This window comes from Tachyglossus aculeatus, unplaced genomic scaffold, assembly GCF_015852505.1.
Source record: "Tachyglossus aculeatus isolate mTacAcu1 unplaced genomic scaffold, mTacAcu1.pri SUPER_34, whole genome shotgun sequence".
Lineage (NCBI taxonomy): Eukaryota > Metazoa > Chordata > Mammalia > Monotremata > Tachyglossidae > Tachyglossus > Tachyglossus aculeatus.
Genome location: NW_024044839.1, coordinates 4,139,938 through 4,165,707, shown reverse-complemented (window position 1 = coordinate 4,165,707; position 25,770 = coordinate 4,139,938). Strand labels below are relative to the sequence as shown.

The window sequence follows — 25,770 nt, the reverse complement described above, 5'->3', positions numbered from 1 at the left end:
CTGTGGTAGATCAATGCTATGTTTTGAGCGCTTCCGCTATGCAGAGCACGGTACTAAGCCCTCGAGAGAGTACGGTACGACAGAATTAGCAGACACGTCCCCTGCCAGGTATCAGCTTATATTGGTTTGACACAGTCCCTGTCCCACTTGGGGGCTCACAGTCTTAATCCCCATTTTTCAAGCTGGGAAACTGAGGCACGGAGAAGCAAAGTGACTTGTCCAAGGTCATGCAGCAGACAGGTGGTGGAGCAGGGATTAGAACCCGGGTCCCTCTGACTCACAGCCCCCGGGCTCTAGCCACTTGACCAAGATGCTGCTCGTCGGCCACGCTTCTTCCTGATCTACTAAGAGTCTGCATTACCGGCCCAGCCGTTGGCGCTTAGTACATAGCACCTCTCACTGCCAAAGGGGCTGGAGGTAGAAGGAGACCCGGATCAGGACTGAAGGGCAGTGGGACCAGGGCTGGGAGGCAAAAGGCCACCTGGGCCGGGAGACAGGAGAGGGGACCCAGTGCCGGGACGGAAAGACACCCAAGGGGCTGGAGGTCGAGGGAGTCCAGGCCCGGGAAGCACAGAGGGTATAATAATAATAATAATGGCATTTATTAAGCGCTTACTATGTGCAAAGCCCTGTTCTAAGCACTGGGGAGGTTACAAGGTGATCAGGTTGTCCCACTGGGGGCTCACAGTCTTCATCCCCATTTTCCAGATGAGGTAACTGAGCCGCAGAGAAGTGAAGTGACTTGCCCAAAGTCACCCAGCTGACAACTGGCGGAGCTGGGATTTGAACCCGTGACCTCTGACACCAAAGCCCGGGCTCTTTCCACTGAGCCACGCTGCTTCTCTAGGGTACAGGGCCCGGAGGTTGAGGGAGTCCAGGCCCGGGAAGCACAGAGGGTATAATAAGAATAATAATAATGGCATTTATTAAGCGCTTACTATGTGCAAAGCCCTGTTCTAAGCACTGGGGAGGTTACAAGGTGATCAGGTTGTCCCACTGGGGGCTCACAGTCTTCATCCCCATTTTCCAGATGAGGTAACTGAGGCGCAGAGAAGTGAAGTGACTTGCCCAAAGTCACCCAGCCGACAACTGGCGGAGCCGGGATTTGAACCCGTGACCTCTGACACCAAAGCCCGGGCTCTTTCCACTGAGCCACGCTGCTTCTCTAGGGTACAGGGCCCGGAGGTTGAGGGAGTCCAGGCCCGGGAAGCACAGAGGGTATAATAAGAATAATAATAATGGCATTTATTAAGCGCTTACTATGTGCAAAGCCCTGTTCTAAGCACTGGGGAGGTTACAAGGTGATCAGGTTGTCCCACTGGGGGCTCACAGTCTTCATCCCCATTTTCCAGATGAGGTAACTGAGGTGCAGAGAAGTGAAGTGACTTGCCCAAAGTCACCCAGCTGACAACTGGCGGAGCTGGGATTTGAACCCATGACCTCTGACGCCAAAGCCCGGGCTCTTTCCACTGAGCCACGCTGTTTCTCTAGGGTACAGGGCCCGGAGGTCATGGGGACGAGGGTCAGTTGGTAGAGGGGAACCAGGGCTGTGAAGGAGAGGGACCATTCATTCATTCATTCATTCATTCAATTGTATTTATTGAGCGCTCACTGTGTGCAGAACACTGGACTAAGCGCTTGGGAGGTACAAGTTGGCTACATCTAGAGACGGTCCCTACCCAAACAATGAGCTCACAGTCTAGAAGGGGGAGACAAATAAAACAAAACATGTGGACAGGTGTCAAGTCATCAGAATAAACAGAAAATAATTTCCTGAGGACTCATGACCAGGCCTCAGGCCCTCGGACGGGCGGGGCGCGAAGCCCGCGCATGCGCTCTGGGGGGCCGGATCCGAGGGCATGTCCCTCAGGGGGCGGGGCGCGAGGCCCGCGCACGCGCAATTGGGGGCGGAGCCGAAGCGCGTGACCGGCGCACGCGCTCTGGGGGCGGAGCCAGGGGTTGTGTCCCTCAGGTGGGCGGGGCTCGAGGCCGGCGCTCGCGCTCTGGGGGGCGGAGCCGGGGGCGTGTCCCTCAGGTGGGCGGGGCTCGAGGCCCGCGCACGCGCGCTTAGGGGCGGAGCTGGGGCGCGAGGCCCTAAGATGGGCGGGGCGAGAGGCCCGCGCACGCGCGCTAGGGGGCGGAGCTGGGGCGCTAGGGGGCGGAGCTGGGGCGCGAGGCCCTCAGATGGGCGGGGCTCGTGGCCCGCGCACGCGCGCTTGGGGGAGGAGCCGGGGGCGTGTTCCTTAGGTGGGCGGGGCTTGGGGCGCGGCCGGAGTCGGAGGGGAGGGGTGAGGCCCGCGCACGCGCGCTTGCGGGAGGAGCCGGGGCTCGAGGCCGGCTCACGCGCCCTTGAGGGCGGAGCCGGGGACGTGTCCCTCAGATGGGCGGGGCTCGAGTCCGGCGCACGCTCTCTGGGGGGCGGAGCCGGGGGCGCGAGGCGCTCAGATGGGCGGGGCTCGAGGCCGGCGCACGCGCTCTGGGGGGCGGAGCCGGGGGCGTGTCCCTCAGATGGGCGGGGCTCGAGGCCGGCGCATGCGCGCTTGGGGGCGGAGCCGGGGGCGAGTCCCTCGGGTGGGCGGGGCTTGGGGGCGGGGCCGGAGTCGGAGGGGAGGGGTGAGGCCCGCCAACGCGTGCTTGGGGGCGGAGCCGGGGGCGCGAGGCGCTCAGATGGGCGGGGCTCGAGGCCGACGCAAGCGCTCTGGGGGGCGGAGCCGGGGGCGTGTCCCTCAGGTGGGCGGGGCGCGAGGCCGGCGCACAGAAGCTTGGGGGCGGAGCTGGGGCGCGAGGCGCTAAGAAGGGCGGGGCGCGAGACCCGCGCGCGCACGCGCGCTTGGGGGCGGAGCCGGGGGCGTGTTCCTCAGGTGGGCGGGGCTTGGGGCGTGGCCGGAGTCGGAGGGGAGGGGTGAGGCCCGCAACGAGCGCTTGGGGGCGGTGCCGGAGCGCGAGGCCGGCGCACGCGCACTTGGGGGCGGAGCCGGGGGCGTGTCCCTCAGGTGGGCGGGGATCGAGGCCGGCGCACGCGCTCTGGGGGGCGGAGCCGGGGGCGCGAGGCGCTCAGATGGGCGGGGCTCGAGGCCGGCGCATACGCTCCAGGGGGCGGAGCCGGGGGCGTGTCCCTCAGGTGGGCGGGGCTCGATGCCCGCGTACGCGCTATGGGGGGCGGAGCCGGGGGCGTGTCCCTCAGGTGGGCGGGGCTCGAGGCCGGCAGACGCGCGCTTGGGGGCGGAACTGGGGCGCGAGGCGCTTAGGTGGGCGGGGCGCGAGGCCGGCGCACGCGCTATGGGGGGCGGAGCCGGGGGCGTGTCCCTCAAGTGGGCCTCGCTTGGGGGCGCTGCCGGAGACGGAGGGGAGGGGTGAGGCCCGCGCACGCGCGCTTGGGGGCGGAGCCGGGGGCGTGTCCCTCAGGTGGGCGGGGCGCGAGACCCGCGCACGCGCGTTTGGGGGCGGAGCTGGGGCGCGAGTCGCTTCGGTGGGCGGGGCGCGAGGCCGGCGCACGCGCTCTGGGGGGCGGAGCCGGGGGCGTGTCCCTCAGAGGGGCGGGGCTCGAGTCCGGCATTCGCGCGCTTGGGGGCGGAGCTGGGGCGCGAGGCCCTAAGATGGGCGGGGCGCGGGACCCGCGCACGCGCGTTTGGGGGCGGAGCCGGAGCGGGCGGGGCGCGCGGCCCGCGCATGCGCGCTGGGGGCCCGGAGCGGCTGCGGCGGCGGCGACGGCGGCGGCGGGAGCTCGCGGGCCGTGTCTGAGGCGGTGGAAGCCCCGGGTTGTGGGTTCTAATCCTGCCCCGGCCACTGACAGGGCGCCATGGAGGACGAAGACAGCTACGGTCAGTGCGATCTGCGGGGGCAGGAGGAGCGGGGCCCCCGGCCCCTCACACCTCCCCTCCTTCAGCTTCACCCCCCTCCGCTTTCCTCGCCCGCAGCAGTCAGTCAGTCAGTCGATGGTATTTATTGAGCGCCTCCTAGGCGCGGAGCACCCTACTAAGCGCTGGGGACCCCCCAGCCCCCGGTCTCAATCAATCAATCGTATTTATTGAGCGCTTACTGTGTGCAGAGCACTGTACGGGGGACAATCTGATCACCCTGGAACCTCCCCAGCGCTTAGAACAATCAATCAATCAATCAATCGTATTTATTGAGCGCTTACTGTGTGCAGAGCACCGTACGGGGGACAACTTGATCACCTTGTAACCTCCCCAGCGCTTAGAACAATCAATCAATCAATCAATCAGTCGTATTTATTGAGCGCTTACTGTGTGCAGAGCACTGTACGGGGGACAATCTGATCACCCTGTAACCTCCCCAGCGCTTAGAACAATCAATCAATCAATCAATCAATCAATCGTATTTATTGAGCGCTTACTGTGTGCAGAGCACCGTACGGGGGACAATCTGATCACCCTGTAACCTCCCCAGCGCTTAGAACAATCAATCAATCAATCAATCAGTCGTATTTATTGAGCGCTTACTGTGTGCAGAGCACTGTACGGGGGACAATCTGATCACCCTGTAACCTCCCCAGCGCTTAGAACAATCAATCAATCAATCAATCAATCAATCGTATTTATTGAGCGCTTACTGTGTGCAGAGCACCGTACGGGGGACAATCTGATCACCCTGTAACCTCCCCAGCGCTTAGAACAATCAATCAATCAATCAATCAATCGTATTTATTGAGCGCTTACTGTGTGCAGAGCACTGTACGGGGGACAACCTGATCACCTTGTAACCTCCCCAGCGCTTAGAACAATCAATCAATATCAATCAATCGTATTTATTGAGCGCTTACTGTGTGCAGAGCACCGTACGGGGGACAACCTGATCACCTTGTAACCTCCCCAGCGCTTAGAACAGTCAATCAATCAATCAATCGTATTTATTGAGCGCTTACTGTGTGCAGAGCACTGTACGGGGGACAACCTGATCACCTTGTAACCTCCCCAGCGCTAAGAACAATCAATCAATCAATCAATCGTATTTATTGAGCGCTTACTGTGTGCAGAGCACCGTACGGGGGACAACCTGATCACCTTGTAACCTCCCCAGCGCTTAGAACAATCAATCAATCAATCAATCGTATTTATTGAGCGCTTACTGTGTGCAGAGCACTGTACGGGGGACAACCTGATCACCTTGTAACCTCCCCAGCGCTTAGAACAATCAATCAATCAATCAATCAGTCGTATTTATTGAGCGCTTACTGTGTGCAGAGCACTGTACGGGGGGCAACCTGATCACCTTGTAACCTCCCCAGCGCTTAGAACAGTGCTTTGCACATAGTAAGCGCTTAATAAGTGCCATTATTATTATTATTAGTAGTAGTAGTAGTACTAAGCGCTTGGGAAGTCCAAGTTGGCAACATCTAGAGACGGTCCTTACCCAACAGTGGGCTCACAGTCTAGAGGGGGAGACGGTCATAATCAATCAATCAATCAATCGAATTTATTGAGCGCTTACTGTGTGCAGAGCACTGTACGGGGGACAACCTGATCACCTTGTAACCTCCCCAGCGCTTAGAACGGTGCTTTGCACATAGTAAGCGCTTAATAAATGCCATTATTATTATTATTATTATTATTGTCATTATTACTAAGCGCTTGGGAAGTCCAAGTTGGCAACATCTAGAGACAGTCCCTACCCGACAGTGGGCTCACAGTCTAGAGGGGGAGACGGTCATAATCAATCAATCAATCGTATTTATTGAGCGCTTACTGTGTGCAGAGCACTGTACGGGGGACAACCTGATCACCTTGTAACCTCCCCAGCGCTTAGAACAGTGCTTTGCACATAGTAAGCGCTTAATAAATGCCATTATTATTATTATTATTGTCATTATTACTAAGCGCTTGGGAAGTCCAAGTTGGCAACATCTAGAGACGGTCCCTACCCGACAGTGGGCTCACAGTCTAGAAGATGAGGTAACTGAGGCCCAGAGAAGTTCATTTATTTATTCAATCGTATTTATTGAGCGCTTACTGTGTGCAGAGAACTGGTATAAGCGCTTGGGAAGTCCAAGTTGGCAACATAGAGAGACAGTCCCTACCCAACAGTGGGCTCACAGTCTAAAAGAACAGTGCTTTGCACATAGTAAGCGCTTAATAAATGCCGTTATTATTATTATTATTATTATTACTAAGCGCTTGGGAAGTCCAAGTTGGCAACATCTAGAGACGGTCCTTACCCAACAGTGGGCTCACAGGCTAGAGAGGGAGACAGTCATAATCAATCAATCAATCAATCAATCAGTCGTATTTATTGAGCGCTTACTGTGTGCAGAGCACTGTACTAAGCACTTGGGAAGTACAAGTTGGCACCATCTAGAGACGGTGCCTACCCAACAGTGGGCTCACAGTCTAGAGGGGGAGACGGTCATAATCAATCAATCAGTCGTATTTATTGAGCGCTTACTGTGTGCAGAGCACTGTACTAAGTGCTTGGGAAGTACAAGTTGGCAACATAGAGAGACAGTCCCTACCCAACAGTGGGCTCACAGTCTAAAAGCATATATGTATATATTTTTGTACGTATTTGTTACTCTACTTATTTTACTTGTACATATTTATTCTATTTATCTTATTTTGTTAATATGTTTTGTTGTCTGTCTCCCCCTTCTAGACTGTGAGCCCGCTGTCGGGTAGGGACCGTCTCTAGATGTTGCCGACTTGGACTTTCCAAGCGCTCAGTCCAGTGCTCTGCACACAGTAAGCGCTCAGTTCATTCATTTATTCATTCAATCGTATTTATTGAGCGCGTACTGTGTGCAGAGCACTGTACTAAGCGCTTGGGAAGTACAGGTCGGCAACATATAGAGACGATCCCTACCCGACAGTGGGCTCACACACAGTCTCAAGGGGGAGACGGTCATAAGCATATGTGTATATAGGCTTGTACGTATTTATTGCTCTATTTATTTTACTTCTACATATTTATTCTATTTATCTTATTTTGTTAATATGTTTTGTTGTCTGTCTCCCCCTTCTAGACTGTGAGCCCGCTGTTGGGTAGGGACCGTCTCTAGATGTGGCCGACTTGTACTTCCCATTCGCTCAGTCCAGTGCTCTGCACACAGTAAGCGCTCAATTCATCCATTCATTCAATAGTATTTATTGAGCGCTTACTGCATGCAGAGCACTGTACTAAGTGCTTGGGAAGTACAACTTGGCAACATAGACGGTCCCTACCCAGCAGTGGGCTCAATAAATACGATTGAATGAATGTTGCCGACATGTACTTCCCAAGCGCTTAGTACAGTGCTGTGCACACAGTAAGCGCTCAATAAATGCGATTGAATGAATGAATGAATAAGCAGCGTGGCTCAGTGGAAAGAGCACGGGCTTGGGAGTCAGAGGTCGTGGGCCAGTCACTTCACATCTCTGAACCTCAGTGACCTTATCTGGAAAATGGGGATGAAGATTGGGAGCCCCCCGAGGTCGTGGGTTCAAATTCTGGCTCCACCAGCTGTCAGCTGAGTGGCTTTGGGCAAGTCACTTCGCTTCTCTGGGCCTCAGTGACCTCATCTGGAAAATGGGGATGAAGATTGGGAGCCCCCCGAGGTCATGGGTTCAAATCCCGGCCCCGCCAACTGTCAGCTGGGTGGCTTTGGGCAAGTCACTTCACTTCTCTGGGCCTCAGTTGCCTCATCTGGAAAATGGGGTTGAAGATTGTGAGCCCCCCATGGGACAACCTGATCACCTTGTTAAGCTCCCCAGCGCTTAGAACAGTGCTTTGCACATAGTAAGCGCTTAATAAATGCCATCATTATTATTATAAGTAGGAATAAATCAATGACGGGTCTGGGCGTAAGGGGTGTGGGGCTGAGGTGCGGTGATTAATAATAATAATGATAAGTAGGAATGAATCAATGACGGGTCTGGACGTAAGGGGTGTGGGGCTGAAGTGGGGTGATTAATAATAATAATGATGGCATCTATCAAGCGCTTACTATGTTCAAAGAACTGTTCTGAGCGCTGGGGAGGTAACAAGGTGATCAGGTTGTCCCACGGGGGGCACACAGTCTTCATCCCCATTTTACAGATGAGGCCCGGAGAAGTGAAGTGACTTGCCCAAAGTCACACAGCTGACAAGTGGGATTTGAACCCATGACCTCTGACTCCCAAGATCGGGCTCTTTCCACTGAGCCACTTGCTGCAGGGAGCAAGTCAGGGCGGTGCCAGAGGGAGAAGAGGAAATGAGGGTGCAGTCAGAGAGGGCTTCTTGGGGGAGATGGGCCTTCGGGGAGGGTGAAGGGGGTGATCAGTCCTCGTTGGGCTGGGGGGCCCAATCCCCAGAAGCCATGGCCTTTGGGGGACCCCACCCCAGTTTGTCCCCCCCCCCCCCGCCCACCTTTGTGTGTATGTAGTTTCTTTTTGAAGGTATTTATTAAGCGCTTACTATGTGCAAAGCACTGGTCTAAGCCCTGGGGAGGTTATAAGGTGATCAGGTTGTCCCACAGGGTGCTCACATCTTAATCCCCATTTTAATAATAATAATAATGGCATTTATTAAGCGCTTACTGTGTGCAAAGCACCGTTCTAAGCGCTGGGGAGGTTACAAGATGATCAGGTTGTCCCAGGGGGGCTCACAGTCTTAATCCCCATTTTACAGATGAGGGAACTGAGGCCCAGAGAAACCTCATCACCTTCCTCCTCGGCCCCCCAGCCACAACAGCAGTGGAGCTGTTATTCTATTACTCTATTTATTTATTTTACTTGTACATATTTATTCTACTTATTTTATTTTGTTAATATGTTTTGTTCTGTGTCTCCCCCTTTTAGACTGTGAGCCCACTGTTGGGTAGGGACCGTCTCTATGTGTTGCCAACTTGGACTTCCCAAGCGCTTAGTACAGTGCTCTGCACACAGTAAGCGCTCAATAAATACGATTGAATGAATGAATGAATGAATGAATGAATGGAGCGATGGAGAGGCAGCGTGATCTGAGGCACAGAGCCCAGGGCTGGGGGGCAGGAAGCCCGGGTCCACAGCCTCCCCATCCCACTGGCCCACTGGGAGACCTTGGGCAAGGCCCCTCATCATCATCAATCGTATTTATTGAGCGCTTACTATGTGCAGAGCACTGTACTAAGCGCTTGGGAAGTACAAATTGGCAACAATTTGTTGCCTCACCTCTCTGCGCCTCAGTTTCCTCATCTGGCAAAGGGGAATGAGCCAGGGACCCCACTTCAGCGCTTAGCACATAGTAAGCGCTTGGTCCACGCCGTTATTATTCCCGGTAGCAACAGTAAGAAGAATAGTAACCCATCCGCCGAGGCCAAGCCAGGGCCCGGAGATTGGAGGTGGTAAATTTCAAGGGGGTGGTTTGATGGACAGGCGCCAATCTAAATTTCTCATCCTCGAAGGGAGAAGCCCAAACCACTTTCCGGCATAAAAATGGGTGTGTGGGTGATGCAGAGACTCACAGGGTACCTCAAAGGTCTTGTTTTACCCTCTTGACAACTCTCCATTATTTGTGCCAGTCAATCAAGGGAATTTATTGAGCATTTACCGAGGGCAGAGCGCTGGACTAAGCGCTTGGGAGAGGATAATTAATATCACCAAGTTGGTAGATTCAGTCCTTCAGTGGAAAGAGCAGGGGCTTTGGAGTCAGAGGTCATGGGTTCAAATCCCAGCTCTGCCAACTGTCAGCTGTGTGACTTCGGGCAAGTCACTTCACTTCTCTGGGCCTCAGTTCCCTCATCTGGAAAATGGGGATGAAGACTGTGAGCCCCCCGTGGGACAACCTGATCACCTTGTAACCTCCCCAGCGCTTAGAACAGTGCTTACCCACAGTAAGCGCTCACTCAATGGAAAGAGCATGGGCTTGGGAGTCAGAGGTCATGAGTTCAAATCCTGGCTCCGCCACTTGTCAGCCGGGTGACCTTGGGCAAGTCACTTCACTTCTCTGGGCCTCAGTGACCTCACCTGTAAAATGGGGATTAAGACTTTGAGCCCCCAGTGGGACAACCTGATCACCTTGTAACCTCCCCAGCGCTTAGAACAGGGCTTTGCACATAGTAAGCGCTTAATAAATGTCATCATCATGACAGTGGAGGATTTTGACTGGGGATTATTTGGGGATTTTGTTATCTTTAGGTTTCATGTTGTTTTCCCATTTTCACCTACTGAGCTGAAGGTTTTTGCCAGCACGGCTAGGAGAAGCGTCGACCCCATAGAGCTTGGGCTCTATTTCCTCGCTGTGGAACTAAGCAGTAGATCAGAGAAATTTTTCCTTTTCATTTTTTGTAAATAGTATCTGTTAAACACTTACTACGAGCCAGGCACTCTCCTGAACACCGGGGTAGTTACAAGCCAGTCAGATTGGACACCAACCGTGTCCCACTTGGGGCTCGCCGTCTTAATCCCCATTTTACAGATGAGGCAACTGAGGCCCGGAGAAGTAAAACGACTTGCCCAAGGTCATGCAGCATACGAGTGGCGGGGCTGGGGTTGGAATCCAGGTCCCTTGACTCCCAGCACGGGTTCTTTCCACTGGAGCAAGCAGGAAATGGACAAAGGGTGGCCAGAAGACCTGGTCTCCAGGAGGAGGAGGAGTAATTTGGCCAGACAAAATGGAAATCCTATTTATCCCAGGAGTGATAAGAGGTCAGAAGTTGCAAAATCCCCACCATGGTTTTTTTTGGTGTGTTGGGTTTTTTTTGTCCCGTCTTTAGACATCTGGTCCCTGGATCATCATCAATCGTATTTATTGAGCGCTTACTGTGTGCAGAGCACTGTACTAAGCGCTTGGGAAGTACACGTTGGCAACATATAGAGACAGTCCCTACCCAACAGTGGGCTCACAGTCTAAAAGGGGGAGACAGAACAAAACCAAACATACCAACAAAATAAAATAAATAGAATAGATATGTACAAGTAAAATAAATAAATAAATAGAGTAATAAATATGTACAAACATATATACAGATGTACATGGATGGCATGAGGGACACTGGACTGACTTTTACTTTAGGTTGTTTCCACTCAGTGACAGGGTGAGCATTCACAAACTGGGTCATTTCCTTTGAGTAATGGGGAATTGTCTGTAATCACAGAGAACCTCCAAAGGTGACCTGAGCGGCAAGCCTACAGGGGGGATGGTCGGAGGGGCAGGTTGCATAATTAATAATAATAATAATAATAATGGTGGTATTTGTTAAGCGCTTACTATGTGCAAAGCACTGTTCTAAGCGCTGGGGGGATACAAGGTGATCAGGTTGTCCCACGTGGGGCTCACAGTCTTAATCCCCATTTTACAGATGAGGGAACTGAGAAGTAAAGTGACTTGCCCAAAGTCACACAGCTGACAATTGGCAGAGCGGGGATTTGAACCCATGATGTCTGACTCCAAAGCCTGGGTTCTTTCCACTGAGCCACGCTGCTTCTCTGAATTAGTCATTCATTCAGTTGTATTTTTTAATAATAATAATAATAATAATAACGTTGGTATTTGTTAAGCGCTTACTATGTGCAAAGCACTGTTCTAAGCACTGGGGAGGATACAAGGTGATCAGGTTGTCCCACATGGGGCTCACGGTCTTAATCCCCATTTTCCAGATGAGGTAACTGAGGCACAGAGAAGCCGTGGCTTGCCCAAAGTCACACGGCTGACAGGTGGCGGAGCCGGGATTTGAACTCACGACCTCTGACTCCCAAGCGCATGCTCTTTCCATTGAGTGAGCGCTTACTGTGGGTAGAGCGCTGTACGAAGCACTTGGGAGAATACACTATACCATAAACAGACACATTCCCTTCCCACAACGAGCCGCCATTCTAAAGGGGGAGGCAGACATTAATAGAAGTAAATAAATGGCCATTATGTTAAATAATTTACCAGCTAGTGAGGGTCTGGGGGTCTTCCCTGATGAATTAGGAGTGATCTGAAACTCCCTCCCCTGGAAGCTCACTGTGGGCAGGGAATGTGTGTACCAACTCTGTTGTCCTCTCCCAAGAGTTTAGTTTACAATAAGTGCTTAATACATACCGCCGATTTTATTTTTATGGTGTGTGTCGAGGCTTGCTATGTCCCGGACACTAAACACTGAAACAGATGGGACCCAGTCCATGTCCCACATGGGGCTCACAGTCTCGATCCCCATTGTACAGATGAGGTAATTTATTTATTTCTATTCATGTCCGTCTCCCCCTCTAGACTGTAAGATCATTGTGGACGGGGAATGGGTCTTTTTACTGTTTTATTGTACTCTCACAAGCTCCGCACACAGTAAGAGCTCAATAAATACGACTGACTGACAGTTCCAGAGAAGTGAAGTGACTTGCCCAGTGTCACCCAGCAGACAAGCGGTAGAATCGGGATGACGACCTAGGTTCTCTGCCTCCGAAGCCTGGGCTCTTTCAATCAATCAATCAGTCGTATTTATTGAGCGCTTACTGTGGGCAGAGCACTGTACGAAGCGCTTGGGAAGTTCAAGTTGGCAACATAGAAAGCCAACTTGGCCTTCCACCAAGGCCAGGCTGCTCCCAGGAATTATAAACTCGTTACGGGCAGGGGACGTGTCTTCTGATTGTGTTGGATTGGACTCTCCCAAGCGCTTAGTACAGTGCTCCACACACAGTAAGCGCTCAATAAATGCTACTGATTGCTTCTGCGGCCTTGGGTCGGCAGGAGGGCGATTCAGGTCAAGCGTGAGGTAAACCAGGTGGTTGTGGATCCTTGTTTCCAGCCTCATCATCATCATCAATCGTATTTATTGTGCGCTTACTGTGTGCAGAGCACTGTACTAAGCACTTGGGAAGTACAAGTTGGCAACATATGGCCTCATGCCGTGGGTCAGACCCTGCTGGAGATCTGGGGCTCGTATCAATCTGTCGGTCTTTGTGTTTCTCTGGCGGTCCGATCTGGGACCGAGTTTGCCATCTGGCCGCCTCATCTGTCAACGCGGGAAGTCCGAGACAGTTTCCGAAACACGTCGTGGGGAGCGGATTTGGGGAGGATCGCCGTTTACATGCTCAAATCTCGCACCCCCCTTTTGGGCTCGAGGTGGGAGGTTTGATTTATTCGCAATCTCCTCTTTGGCCTCTCCTGCTCTTGCTCCGACATAAACCCATCAGAGGGATGAAAAGCAGCCTTCTAACAGGTGGCCTGCCTCTAATTCCCAAACAGTCATCGGAAAACGCCCGGGAGATCGAGCGCTATCTACACAGTTGTCGGAAGGAGACTCTCTGCAGTAAATTAGAAGCAGAGAGCAATCGTAATTAGAGCTTTTACAGCCCTGCTAGTCTGCTCCGTGACACTTAAGTACTTTCATTTATATTTCTGCGCTCACTTGGAGATTTGGCCACCTCTTTTCAGAGAAAGCTTTTTTATATTCTTCCAGAACGTAAAAACTCGGAATACGTCAAGGAGGGGGAAAATGTAGGAGGGAAGAGAGTGCCTATTGTTTCAATTACTTTGTTCGATTAAACAGAATTTAAAAAGGGGGAATAAAAAAATCCCCCTTGGCAATCAACCTTCTGTAGTGGCCTTGTACGAAGCTAATGATTATGCATAACTGAATTATAAAACCTTCTCTAACAGAGACTTTGCTGTGGTCCGTGAGACCCAGTCTAAGACAGGGTGGTGCCGTGGTTTGAACTCTGGCATAATAATAATAATAATACTCTGTGCCAAGCTCTTTCTAAGCGTTGGGGTAAATACAAGTCCATCAGGTGGGACGGGCATGGGGCTCACATTCTTGATCCCCGTTTCACAGATTCATTCAGTCGTATTTATTGAGTGCTTACTGTGTGTGCAGAGCACTGTACTAAGCGCTTGGGAAGTCCAAGTTGGCAACATAGAGAGACGGTCCCTACCCAACAGATGAGGTCACTGAGGCCCAGAGAAGTGAAGTGACTTGCCCAGGGTCACACAGCGGAGCTGGGATTAGAACCCACGACCTTCTGATTCCCAGGCCTGTGCTCTATCCACTCCGTCCTGCTGCTTCTCCTAAGCAAAAGGACTCACTCGACGTCACCCAGTGGGTCAGCGGCGGAGTTGGGATTCGAACCCAGGTGTCCCCCCGCCACTCGCCTCTCCTCCCTCCCCACCTCAGGCCCCAGGCTTTCTCCACCAGGCCACACCGCCTCCCCACTTCCGAAGGCTTCGTTGGCCTCTCCTCATCAGGACCCAAAAAAGTTCAAAATCCCCGCTGTTGCCTGTTTTCGTCAAAAAGCTGTTAACGGGAATGCTAACGTTGGTTCCGTGTGCTTGCGTGTGGGCGTGGGTGGCATTCCTGGGCCGAGTCTGTTCTAGGTAATGTTTTTCAGATGAAAGGGGTGACTGCGGGAGGTTTCTTTTATTTTATTGTTTTTGTTTCTCTACGGGTAAAGGCTGCCAGAATCGTGGCCTCCCTGTTTCTGGGGTGATCTTGATCACCGCGGCCCAGTTTATTTCTTTCTGTATTTCTCTGTCTCCCTCTCCAGACTGTAATAATAATAATGGCATTAAGTGCTTACTATGTGCAAAGCACTGTTCTAAGTGCTAGGGAGGTTACAAGGTGCAGGTTGTCCCACGGGGGGGGCTCGCAGTCTTAATCCCCATTTTACAGATGAGGGAACTGAGGTCCAGAGAAGTTGTGACTTGCCCAAAGTCACACAGCTGGCAATTGGCAGAGCCGGGATTCGAACCCATGACCTCTGACTCCAAAGCCCGGGCTCTTTCCACTGAGCTGTGCTGCTTCTCTAAGCGCACTGCGGGCAGGGAATGTGTCTGTTCTGTTGTTGTATTGGACTCCCCTAAGCGCTTAGTCCAGTGCTCTGCACACAGGAAGCACTCAATAAATAGGACTGACCGACCTGTTTCTGGAGGAGCGAAAAGGTGCTTCTGTTGGTTTCAAGTCCGGTCAGGGGATGGGAGTGGCCGGGCTACTGGGATCAGAGGATGCCCAGCCCCGCTTTGTTAGTCACTGCCTGGCACCTAGTAGGCGCTTAACGAATAGACTTAAAAGACTTCTTAATTCACATTAACGGCCGACTCCCCCTCTAGACTGGAAACTCCTTGCGGGCATCATCATCATCATCATCATCAATTGTATTTATTGAGCGCTTACTATGTGCAGAGCACTGTACTAAGCGCTTGGGAAGCACAAATTGGCAACATATAGAAACAGTCCCTACCCAACAGTGGGCTCACAGTCTAAAAGGGGGAGACAGAGAACAAAACCAAACATACTAACAAAATAAAATAAATAGAATAGATATGTACAAGTAAAATAAATAAATAAATAGAGTAATAAATATGTACAAACATATTTGCATATATATAGGTGCTGTGGGGAAGGGAAGGAGGTAAGATGGGGGGAATGGAGAGGGGGACGAGGGGGAGAGGAAGGAAGGGGCTCAGTCTGGGAAGGCCTCCTGGAGGAGGTGAGCTCTCAGCAGGGTCTTGAAGGGAGGAAGAGAGCGAGCTTGGCGGATGGGCAGAGGGATTGGGGGCATTCCAGGCCCCGGGGGAGGACGTGGGCCGGGGGTCGACGGCGGGACAGGCGAGAGCGAGGTACAGTGAGGAGATTAGCGGCGGAGGAGCGGAGGGTGCGGGCTGGGCTGGAGAAGGACAGAAGGGAGGTGAGGTAGGAGGGGGCCAGGGGATGGATGGACAGCCTGGAAGCCCAGGGTGAGGAGTTTCTGCCTGATGCGCAGATTGATTGGTAGCCACTGGAGATTTTTGAGGAGGGGAGTAATATGCCCAGAGTGTTTCTGGACAAAGATAATCCGGGCAGCAGCATGAAGTGTGGATTGAAGTGGGGAGAGACACGAGGATGGGAGATCAGAGAGAAGGCTGATGCAGTAGTAGTAGTAGAAGGCAGAGAGCGGGTCCAATTCTGCTGCTCACAGCCTTCATCCCCACTGTCCAGATGAGGGAACTGAGGCCCAGAGATGTGAAGCGCCTTGCTCGGGGTTCCACAGCAGACAAGGGGTGAAGCCGGGGGTGAGAACCCAAGCCCTTCCAGGCCCCAGCTCTATCCATTAGGCTGGAGAAGCAGCGTGGCTCACTGGAAAGAGCCCGGGCTTTGGAGTCAGAGGTCATGGTCCCTTCAAGGCCCTATTGAGAGCTCACCTCCAGTAGGCCTTCCCAGACTGAGCCCCTTCCTTCCTCTCCCCCTCGTCCCCCTCTCCATCCCCCCCTTCTTACCTCCTTCCCTTCCCCACAGCGCCTGTATATATGTATATATGTTTGTACATATTTATCACTCTATTTATTTTACTTGTACATATCTATTCTATTTATTTTATTTTGTTAGTATGTTTGGTTTTGTTCTCTGTCTCCCCCTTTTAGACTGTGAGCCCCCTGTTGGGTAGGGACTGTCTCTATATGTTGCCAATTTGTACTTCCCAAGCGCTTAGTACAGTGCTCTGCACATAGTAAGCGCTCAATAAATACGATTGATGATGATGATGGGTTCTAAACCCCAGCTTCACCAACTGTCAGCCGTGTGACTTGGGGCAAGTCACTTCACTTCTCTGCGCCTCAATTACCTCATCTGTAAAATGGGGATTAAGACTGTGAGCCCCCCGTGGGACAACCTGATCACCTTGTAACCTCCCCAGCGCTTAGAATGGTGCTTTGCACATAGTAAGCGCTTAATAAATGATATCGTTATTATTATTATTATTAGGCCACACAGCTTCCCCTGACATACAAGCGCCGTCCACGCCCTCCAAGGGCTGTAGCCTTGGAGGGAAAGGATAGAGCTGAAAGCCAGTCACCTACATAGCAACCCCCCAGACCGAGCCTCCCGATATTTCCTTTAGGCTGTAAAAACACACACACAAACACACACAACACACGCTCTCACCCTCTCACTCTCACTCTCTCTCACCCCAGAAAAAAAGAAAACCCTCACCATGACCTAAACCAGCCAACCGTCATAGAGGAGGTCGTCGCGGTGGTCATGGCGTGAGCTGTGGCTTGGTACAGTGCTCTGCACACAGTAGACACTTAATAAATAGTTCTGCTACTACATACTAGCCTCCCTCCAGCTGAGTCCCCTGATTGTAAACCTGTTGTGGGCAGGCAATGTGTGTGTTTATTGTTCCCGAGCCCTTAGTACAGTGCTCTGCTCATAGTAAGTGCGCAGCAGATATATTTGAAAGAATGATGAGGCCCTGATCCTAAAGAGAACTCTTATTTATTATTATAAATTACTGATGTATTCATATTAACGGCCACCTCCTCCTCTAGACCGTAAGCTGGCTGAGGGCAGGGAACAAGTCTGCTAATTCTGTTGAATTGGGCCCTTCCAAGCGCTTAGTCCAGTGCCGGGCACACAGTAAGCCCTCAACAAATACGATCGACTGATCAATTACACCGGACTGCTCTTCAACAAGAGGCAGGTTCCGCAGTCACTCCCAGCCCCCCGACCGGCGACCCTCCATCATCATCATCATCAATCGTATTTATTGAGCGCTTACTATGTGCAGAGCACTGTACTAAGCGCTTGGGAAGTACAAATTGGCAACACATAGAGACAGTCCCTACCCAACAGTGGGCTCACAGTCTAAAAGGGGGAGACAGAGAACAAAACCAAACATACCAACAAAATAAAATAAATAGGATAGATATGTACAAGTAAAATAAATAGAGTAATAAATATGTACAACCATATATACATGGTTGCGTTCCATGCGTTCTGAGCGCAGAGCGGACGTCGACAGAAAACACACACGTCTTCCCTTCGGATGTGGCGCTCAAACTGTGGCGGTGGTTTCCGACAGAGGAGGAGGAGGAGGGGGAGGAGGATACATTTGGCTCAAATCTACAGGGTGACGGCTTCTCAAATGAGGCCTCAGTTCATTTCATGTCTCTTCTCCCGGCCCGGAAGATCAAAGTTTGGTGCGGCGGGCTGTTGGAATACAGGGCTTTGTCGGGACTTGCCCGTTCTCCCCTCACCATGCCCACACAGCTGCCTGGCTTGGGATCTCTCCCTCCCTCCCTCCCTCTCCCCCCTGTTGCCTAGTTTCACCAGTAGCAGTTGAGTCACCTAGGCGGGAGAGTCGAGAAATTAATCCCCACGTCTTTTGAAACTGCTGCCGGTAGTGTTTCTTTTTCAGTCTTGGTCAGGGTCTTCCGATCCGTTTAGAGAGTGAGGTGGCCTTTTCTTATCTTTTTTTGGCAAAGAGAAAAGCAGCTCAGTGTCCCGGCCTCGCCTGCCTTCCTGCTGCAAGATGGCAGGTGTGACGGGGGGCGGCTCTGAGGGCAGGGGTCAAGGGGACCCCCCTCCCCGTGGTCCTCTGTTAGTTTTCTTCCCTCGGCCCGCTTGTTCAGTCCGAACACACTTCCGTCTGAGTGACTTTCCTAAGGTTGGGGTAGTCCAAGCCTCCCCCAGGGTCAGTGGTGTTTCAAAATCAATAGTGCTGGTTCCTCGGTGTGTGGGGATGTGTGTCTCGGGATCAGTAATGCTTCAAGGGCAATGGGGCTGATTCCACTGTATGTGTGTTTGTGTATGTGTGTGTGAGAGAGAGAGATAATTTGTATGTATGTCCGTGCGTGTGTGAGAGTGAGGGGAGATGACTACGGTAGTAGCTTTTCAGATGCTGTCCAGCCTCCACCCCTCATTCCGGTTGCGGACAGTCTGGACTTCCCAGACTGAGCCCCTTCCTTCCTCTCCCCCTCGTCCCCCTCCCCATCCCCCCATCTTACCTCCTTCCCTTCCCCACAGCACCTGTATATATGTATATATGTTTGTACATATTCGTTACTCTATTTATTTTACGTGTACATATCTATTCTATTTATTTTATTAGTATGTTTGGTTTTGTTCTCTGTCTCCCCCTTTTAGACTGTGAGCCCACTGTTGGGTAGGGACTGCCTCTATATGTTGCCAACTTGTACTTCCCAAGCGCTTAGTACAGTGCTCTGCACACAGTAAGCGCTCAATAAATACGATTGATGATGATGAAACAGTAACCGCAGTGGTATTTATTGAGCCCCCACGAGGTGTAGCGGGCTCCGTCCCATCCCCGTGGGGCACTTGGTGGTCACTTGGTGGCCCCTCACCCCAACAGCCCTCAGGTCCAGATCCACCATTGATTTATTTCTTTTAATGCCCATCTTTCCTCTAGACTGGAAGCTCCTTGCGGGCAGAATCCCTAGCCCCTCTCGTGTCCATCAGTGAGCCCTGACGGTCAGAGCGCGTCCCCCCCGATGCCCGGGACCCGCCGGGAGCAGGTGGACCCTGCAGGTCGGAGCAGGGGGGATGGAAGGATTATTTGGGGACCTCTAGACTGTAACCTCCTTGTGGCTACCAACTCTGACAGATGGTATTCTCCCAAGCTCTCAGTATAGTTCTCTGCGCACGTATGACCTTGGGCAAGTCACTTAACTTCTCTCGGTCTCAGTTACCTCTTCTATAAAATGGGGATTAAGACTGTGAGCCCCACGCGGGACAGGGACTGTGCCCAACCCGATTACCTTGTTACTACCCCACGCTTAGGACAGTGCTTGGCACATAGTAAGGACTTAACAAATACTCTCATTATTATTATTATTGTTGTTAATAATAACAGAACAGTTTCTAGACTGTGAGCCCACTGTTGCGTAGGGACCGTCTCTATATGTTGCCAACTTGTTCTTGGCACATAGTAAGCACTTAACAAATACTCTCTTTATTATTATTGTTGTTAATAATAACAGAACAGTTTCTAGACCGTGAGCCCACTGTTGGGTAGGGACCATCTCTATATGTTGCCAACTTGTGCTTGGCACATAGTAAGCACTTAACAAATACTCTCATTATTATTATTGTTGTTAATAATAACAGAACACTTTTCTAGACTGTGAGCCCACTGTTGGGTAGGGACCATCTCTACATGTTGCCAACTTGTACTTCCCAAGCGCTTAGTCCAGTGCTCTGCACACAGTAAGCGCTCAATAAATACGATTGAATGAATGAATGAATGAATTAGTGAGTGTCTTGGTAACTCCAGAATTCTTCACACATTCAGAGCAACGGTCGGGAAACCCTTTGTCTTCGGAGGGCCGGGAATCGGGGCGCTTCGGTACCCAATCAGTCGATCAGTGGTATTTACCGAGCCCTTACTGGGTGCAGAGAGCTGTACAAAGCGCTTGGGAGTTGGTAGACACATTCCCTGTCCACAAGGAGCTTGCAGTCTAGTACCCCCTATTCTATGGGTCCAGACTGGTTTCTGGAAATTTGGAGGAAGAGTCAAGGTATTGTTTTTTTGATGGTATTTGTTAAGCGCTGAGGTTGTGCCAGGCACAGTATTAAGCGCTGAGTTAGATACAAGATAATCAGTTGGGTCACAGTTCCTGTCCCATTTTACATCCCCGTTTTACAGAGGAGGGAACTCAGGCACAGAGAAATGAAGCGACTTACCCATGGTCTATTTATTTTATTTTGTTAGTATGTTTGGTTTTGTTCTCTGTCTCCCCCTTTTAGACTGTGAGCCCACTGTTGGGTAGGGACTGTCTCTATATGTTGCCAATTTGTACTTCCCAAGCGCTTAGTACAGTGCTCTGCACATAGTAAGCGCTCAATAAATACGATTGATGATGATGATGATGGTCGCACAACAGACGAGTTGCAGAGCGCGGGATTAGAACCCAGATCCCCTGGCTCCCAGGCTAAGGCACTCTCCATGAGGCAGCGCTGCTACGCATTCTTTACGCTCTTGGGCTCCAAAATATAAGCAGAGAGGACCTTGAAGCTTTGAAAATACCACTCTTAACACCCTTAAATTTTCCAGGCTGCTTTGGAAGACATTTCATCTTGTCTCCCAAGCACTTAATACAGTGCTCTAAACACCATTAAGCGTTCAATAAATACTTAAGATGTAGTGATGATAAAGCACCGAAGTGTAGATATGAACTAATCGGGTTGGATGCATGGAACTCGCAGTCTTAACCCCCATTTTACAGAAGAAGAGACTGAGGCCCAGGGAAGTAAATGACTTGCCCAGGGTCACACAGCGGATGAGTGGCAGATCGGGGATGAGACCGCAGATCCTTCTGGCTCCCGGGACACTGCAGTGAAGGAAACTGCCTCATAATTAGGGCATGACCTTATCTAATTACATCCTTCTCTAATAACCATTTGCTTGATATCTGGATGGTTTGGTTCCATTAAATGCATCACAGATTTATTTTTGGGGGGACTTCCCGCATGCTACAATTGAATGAATGAATGCTAAACACCTTGGAGTTTCCATGGCTGTGTCTGGTCCCCCGTGGGCTCGACATCCCTCTTCTGGCCTCAGCCCTCAGAACCAAGATTGGGATGCTCATTCAGTAGTATTTATTGAGTGCTTACTATGTGCAGGGCACTGTACTAAGCGCTTGGGAGAGAACGATGCAACAATAAACAGACACATTCCCTGCCCACGATGAGCTGACGGTCTGTGGGCCCTGGGGGGAATGTGTCCGTTCTACTGTGTCATCCTCTCCCAAGCGCTTAGTCCAGTGCTCTGTGCGCAGTAAGCACTCAGTACAGGCGATGGCTTGATGGCTGGATGTCGTTAAAACGCCGACGCTAAACAAATCCACAAATCCACGTTGCCCCCAACGACACTGACCACGTCGGCAGGAAACAGTCATTTCGAACGTCCTCTTCGCCGTTTGCGTCACTAGGCCGATGCTGGAGAAATGTTTGCTGTTTCTGATGTTCTGATGAAACCCTTCCCTCCCCTCCCGCCCCGGTTGTGGTTTGTGAACACTACAAAGCAAAAGCCGAAGTTTCCGCAGGCCTGGAAACTGTCGAAGTTGAACCTGATTTTTGCCTATTTTTTTTTTTAAACGATCCGTCTCGGTTATATTCTTTTACCCTCAAGTGTCCGTGTTCCTTGTAGTTGGATTTGCACTCTTTCTTCACCCTTCCCTCAGCCCAACAGCACTTAGGTACTTGTCCATCATTGATTTATTTATATTAATGTCCGTCTCCCCTTCTAGACTTTGAGCTCCTTGTGGGCAGGGAACATTTAATAATGATAGCATTTATTAAGCGCTTACTATGTGCAAAGCACTGTTCTAAGCTCAACATTTCTACGTTTCATTCATTCAGTCGTATTTATTGAGCACTTACTGTGTGCGGAGTACTGTCCTAAGTACCTGGGAGAGTACAGTATAACAATAAAATAGGCACATTCCCTGCCCACAGTGAGCATATAGTCTAGAGGGGGACATTCATTTATTCAATCGTATTTATTGAGCGCTTTCTGTGTACAGAGCACTGTACTAAGCTCTTGGAAGTACAGTTCAGCAACAGAGACAATCCCTGCCCAACAATGAGCTCACTGTCTAGAAACATAAGTGATTTGGGGTGGGAGGAGGGATAATTAAAGGAAGCAGGGAAGCATTGTTGCCCAGTGGACAGAGCACAGGCCTGGGAATCAGAATGACCTGGTTTCTAACCCCCGCTCTGCCGCTTAAATGCTGTGTGACCTTGGGCAACTCACTTAACTTCTCTGGGCCTCTGTTTTCTCATCTGTATAGTGGGGATTAAGCCTGGGAGCCCCACCTTGAATATGGACGGTGTCCAACCTGATTAGCTCGCATCTACCCCAGTGCTTGGTACAGTGTGTGGCACATAGTAAGCATTTAACAAATACCGGGAAAAAAAAAATCCAGGTGGATTGTCTACTGTTGGTAGAGAAGGTTGCATCAGCTTCTGGAAGCTAAGGCCTTCCGAATCTTAGGTCAGTTAATCAGGGGTATTTTTTGAGCGCTTAGGGTGTTTGGAGCTCTGTGCTAAACGCTTGAGAGAACATAATACGAAATGTCCTTCACAGCAGCCTGGAAAATTTTAGGGTGTTGGGAGTGGTATTTTCAAAGCTTCAAGGTCCTCTCTTCCTATATTTTGGAGCCCAAACACCTGAAGAATGAGAAGCAGCGCAGCCTCATTTAAGAGCCCGGGACTCAGAGGACCTGGGTTCTAACCCTAGCTTTGCCACTCATATGCTGTGTGACCACAGGCAAGTCATTTCACTTCTCTGTGCCTCAGTTTCCTCATCTATCAAAAATGGGGATGAAGACTGCGGACCCCACGTGGGACAGAGACTGTGTCCAACCTGATTATTTTGGATGTACCCCAGTGCTTAGTAAGTTCCTGGCACATAAGAAGCGCTTAACAAATACTGCTTTTAAAAAAAAACAAGACAGAAACAAAGTTCATGTGGGAACCTAAGGTTTTTAGGGTTCAAACTGGTTAACGCATTAATTGATTGATTACCCAACACCCTGGGAACAGGTTCTTCCGTGCTTGATTGTTGAAACAACAGCAGCTGTGGTTTCATAAAGTCCAACAACCATCCTGTCTGTGGTATTTATGGAGAGTTTACTAGGTGCAGAGCGCTGTACTAAGCACCTGGGAGGGGATACGGTAACACAGTTTGTAGACACTGTCCCTGCCCACAGCGAGCTAAAGTCTCGTGTGGGAGACAGACATTAATTCATGGTATTTGAGTGCTTATTGTGTGTGGAACACTGTACTAAGCTCCCGGGAGAGTACACGGGCACATATTAATTCATTCAGTCATATTTATTGAGCACTTGCTGTGTGCAAAGCACTGTACTAAGCAGTTGGGAGAATACATCAGACACATTCCCTGCCCACAGTAAGCTCACAGTCTGTGGGGGGGCAAGCATAGAGTAAGCACTTAACAAATGTTATTGTTATCATTATTACACTATAACAGAGTTGGTAGTCACATTCCCTGCCCCACAAAGAGATTGCAGTCTAGAGTGGGAAGACAGGCATTAATAATAATAATAATGATGGTATTTGTTAAGCGCTTACTATGTGCAAAGCACCGTTCTAAGCGCTGGGGAAGATACAAGGTTATCAGGTTGTCCCACGTGGGGCTCACAGTCTTAGTCTCCATTTTACAGTTGAGGGAACTGAGGCCCAGAGAAGTTGAGTGACTTGCCCAAAGTCACACAGCTGACAAGTGGCAGAGCTGGGATTCGAACCCATGACCTCAGACTCCAAAGCCCATGATCTTTCCACTAAGCCACAGCTGCTTCTCATCAATATAAATTAATGTAATTTATTAGATTATATTAATATAATTTAATAAATTATATTTGTTAAATTTTTAATAAATTAGGCATTAATTAAATTATTAGGCATTAATATAAATAAAGAAATTACGAATATGGAAAAGAGTGCAAATCCAAGTATAGCCCCTGCTGCGTGCAGAGCACTGCACTAAGCAGTTTTTAAAAATGATATTTGTTTAGCACTTCCTATGTGCCAGGCACTGTACTGAGCACCGGGGTAGTTACAAGATAGGTCGGACACATTCCCTGCTCCACAGTCCAAATTCCCATTTTATAGATGAGGTAACCTCAGCCCAGAGAAGTGAAGTGACTCGCCCCAGGTCACACAGCAGAGAAGTGGTAGAGCCGGGATGGGAACCCAAGTCCTTCTGACCCTCAGGCCCGGGCTCTACCCACTAGACCACACTGCTCCACTGGGCTACACTTATTTATTGAGTGCTTACCGTGTGCAGAGCTCTTGGGAGACCCGTTCTCTCCCCGCAAGGACTGTACAGTTTAGAGGGGCTTACAGTCTCCTAGAGGAAACCCAGGTGTTCCTGGAGAACGGTCTGGGCGGGTGTTTCGGATTTATTTGAGAGGATTTGGAGCTGTCATCATCATCATCATCAATCGTATTTATTGAGCGCTTGCTATGTGCAGAGCACTGTACTAAGCGCTTGGGAAGTACAAATTGGCAACATCTAGAGACAGTCCCTACCCAACAGTGGGCTCACAGTCTAAAAGGGGGAGACAGAGAACAAAACCAAACATACTAACAAAATAAAATAAATAGAATAGATATGTACAAGTAAAATAAATAAATAAGTAGAGTAATAAATATGTACAAACATATGTCATAATCGGCGGGCCTCATCCTCCTTTTGGGAGGCGCCCCTACCACCGTAAATTCATCGACTCTTTGCTCACAGCTGTCCCCCCTCCAGACCTCACCATTAGTAGTAGTAGTAATAATAATTATGGTTTTTGTTAATAATAATAATGATGATGGCATTTATTAAGCGCTTACCATGTACTTCCCAAGCGCTTAGTACAGTGCTCTGCACACAGTAAGCGCTCAATAAATACGATTGATGATGATGATGATGTGCAAAGCACTGTTCTAAGCTCTGGGGAAATTACAAGATTTCTTCTAGACTGTGAGGCCACTGTTGGGTAGGGACCGTCTCTATAAGTTGCCAACTTGTACTTCCCAAGCACTTAGTACAGTGCACAGTAAGCGCTCAATAAATATGATTGAATGAATGAATGAATACAAGATGATCAGGTTGTCCCACGGGGGGCTCACAGTCTTAAGCCCCATTTTCCAGAGGAGGAAACTGAGGCCCAGAGAAGTGAAGTGACTTGCCCAAAGTCACCCAGCTGCCAATTGGCAGAGCCGGGATTTGAACCCATGACCTCCGACTCCGAAGCCTGGGCTCTTTCCACTGAGCCACGCTGCTTCTCTCAACAAAGTAAGCACTTTAAGTGCTTATTCTATGCCATGCACTGTACAAAGCAGTGGGGTGGATACAATCAAAGCGGGTTGGACACAGTCCATAAATGGGGTAATTGTTCAGCACTTGTTATCATCATCAATCGTATTTATTGAGCGCTTACTATGTGCAGAGCACTGTACTAAGCGCTTGGGAAGTACAAATTGGCAACATATAGAGACAGTCCCTACTCAACATTGGGCTCACTGATCTAAGCGCTGGGGTAGATACAAGGTAGGTTGGACTCTGTCCCTGTTCCCACATGGGGCTCCATAGTCTTAATCTCTATTTATTTATT

General features: G+C 50.6%; 2 protein-coding genes across 2 annotated transcripts in view; one reads left to right on the top strand and one right to left on the bottom strand.

Moving 5' to 3' along the window:
* Positions 1 to 1,741: 1,741 nt before the first annotated feature.
* On the bottom strand, positions 1,742 to 3,556 carry LOC119921966 (proline-rich protein 2-like). Its single transcript, XM_038741928.1, has 4 exons — positions 3,424 to 3,556; positions 3,087 to 3,331; positions 2,936 to 3,024; positions 1,742 to 2,774 (listed from the first exon to the last, which is right to left on the bottom strand). Exons 1-4 carry the CDS (start codon positions 3,554 to 3,556, stop codon positions 1,742 to 1,744), a joined length of 1,500 nt encoding a protein of 499 aa, XP_038597856.1.
* Positions 3,557 to 3,741: 185 nt separating this feature from the next.
* CYTH1 (cytohesin 1) overlaps positions 3,742 to 25,770 on the top strand; it is a 92,606-nt gene continuing 70,577 nt past the window's right edge. Inside the window, exon 1 of the mRNA XM_038742090.1 lies at positions 3,742 to 3,821. Within this exon, the coding sequence (XP_038598018.1) occupies positions 3,800 to 3,821 (22 nt within the window). The 5' untranslated portion in view covers positions 3,742 to 3,799. The remainder of the gene's footprint in view (positions 3,822 to 25,770) is intronic.

What these genes read in the sequence shown, in the direction of transcription:
- LOC119921966 (XM_038741928.1), bottom strand. Translation starts at nt 3,556, where the DNA reads ATGCCGGACTCGAGCCCCGCCCCTCTGAGGGACACGCCCCCGGCTCCG. An exon ending in CCCCAAACGCGCGTGCGCGG is followed by an intron (nt 3,332 to 3,423) that starts GTCTCGCGCCCC and finishes CGTCTCCGGCAG; the next exon opens with CGCCCCCAAGCGAGGCCCAC. An exon ending in CCGGCTCCGCCCCCTGGAGC is followed by an intron (nt 3,025 to 3,086) that starts GTATGCGCCGGC and finishes TCCGCCCCCCAG; the next exon opens with AGCGCGTGCGCCGGCCTCGA.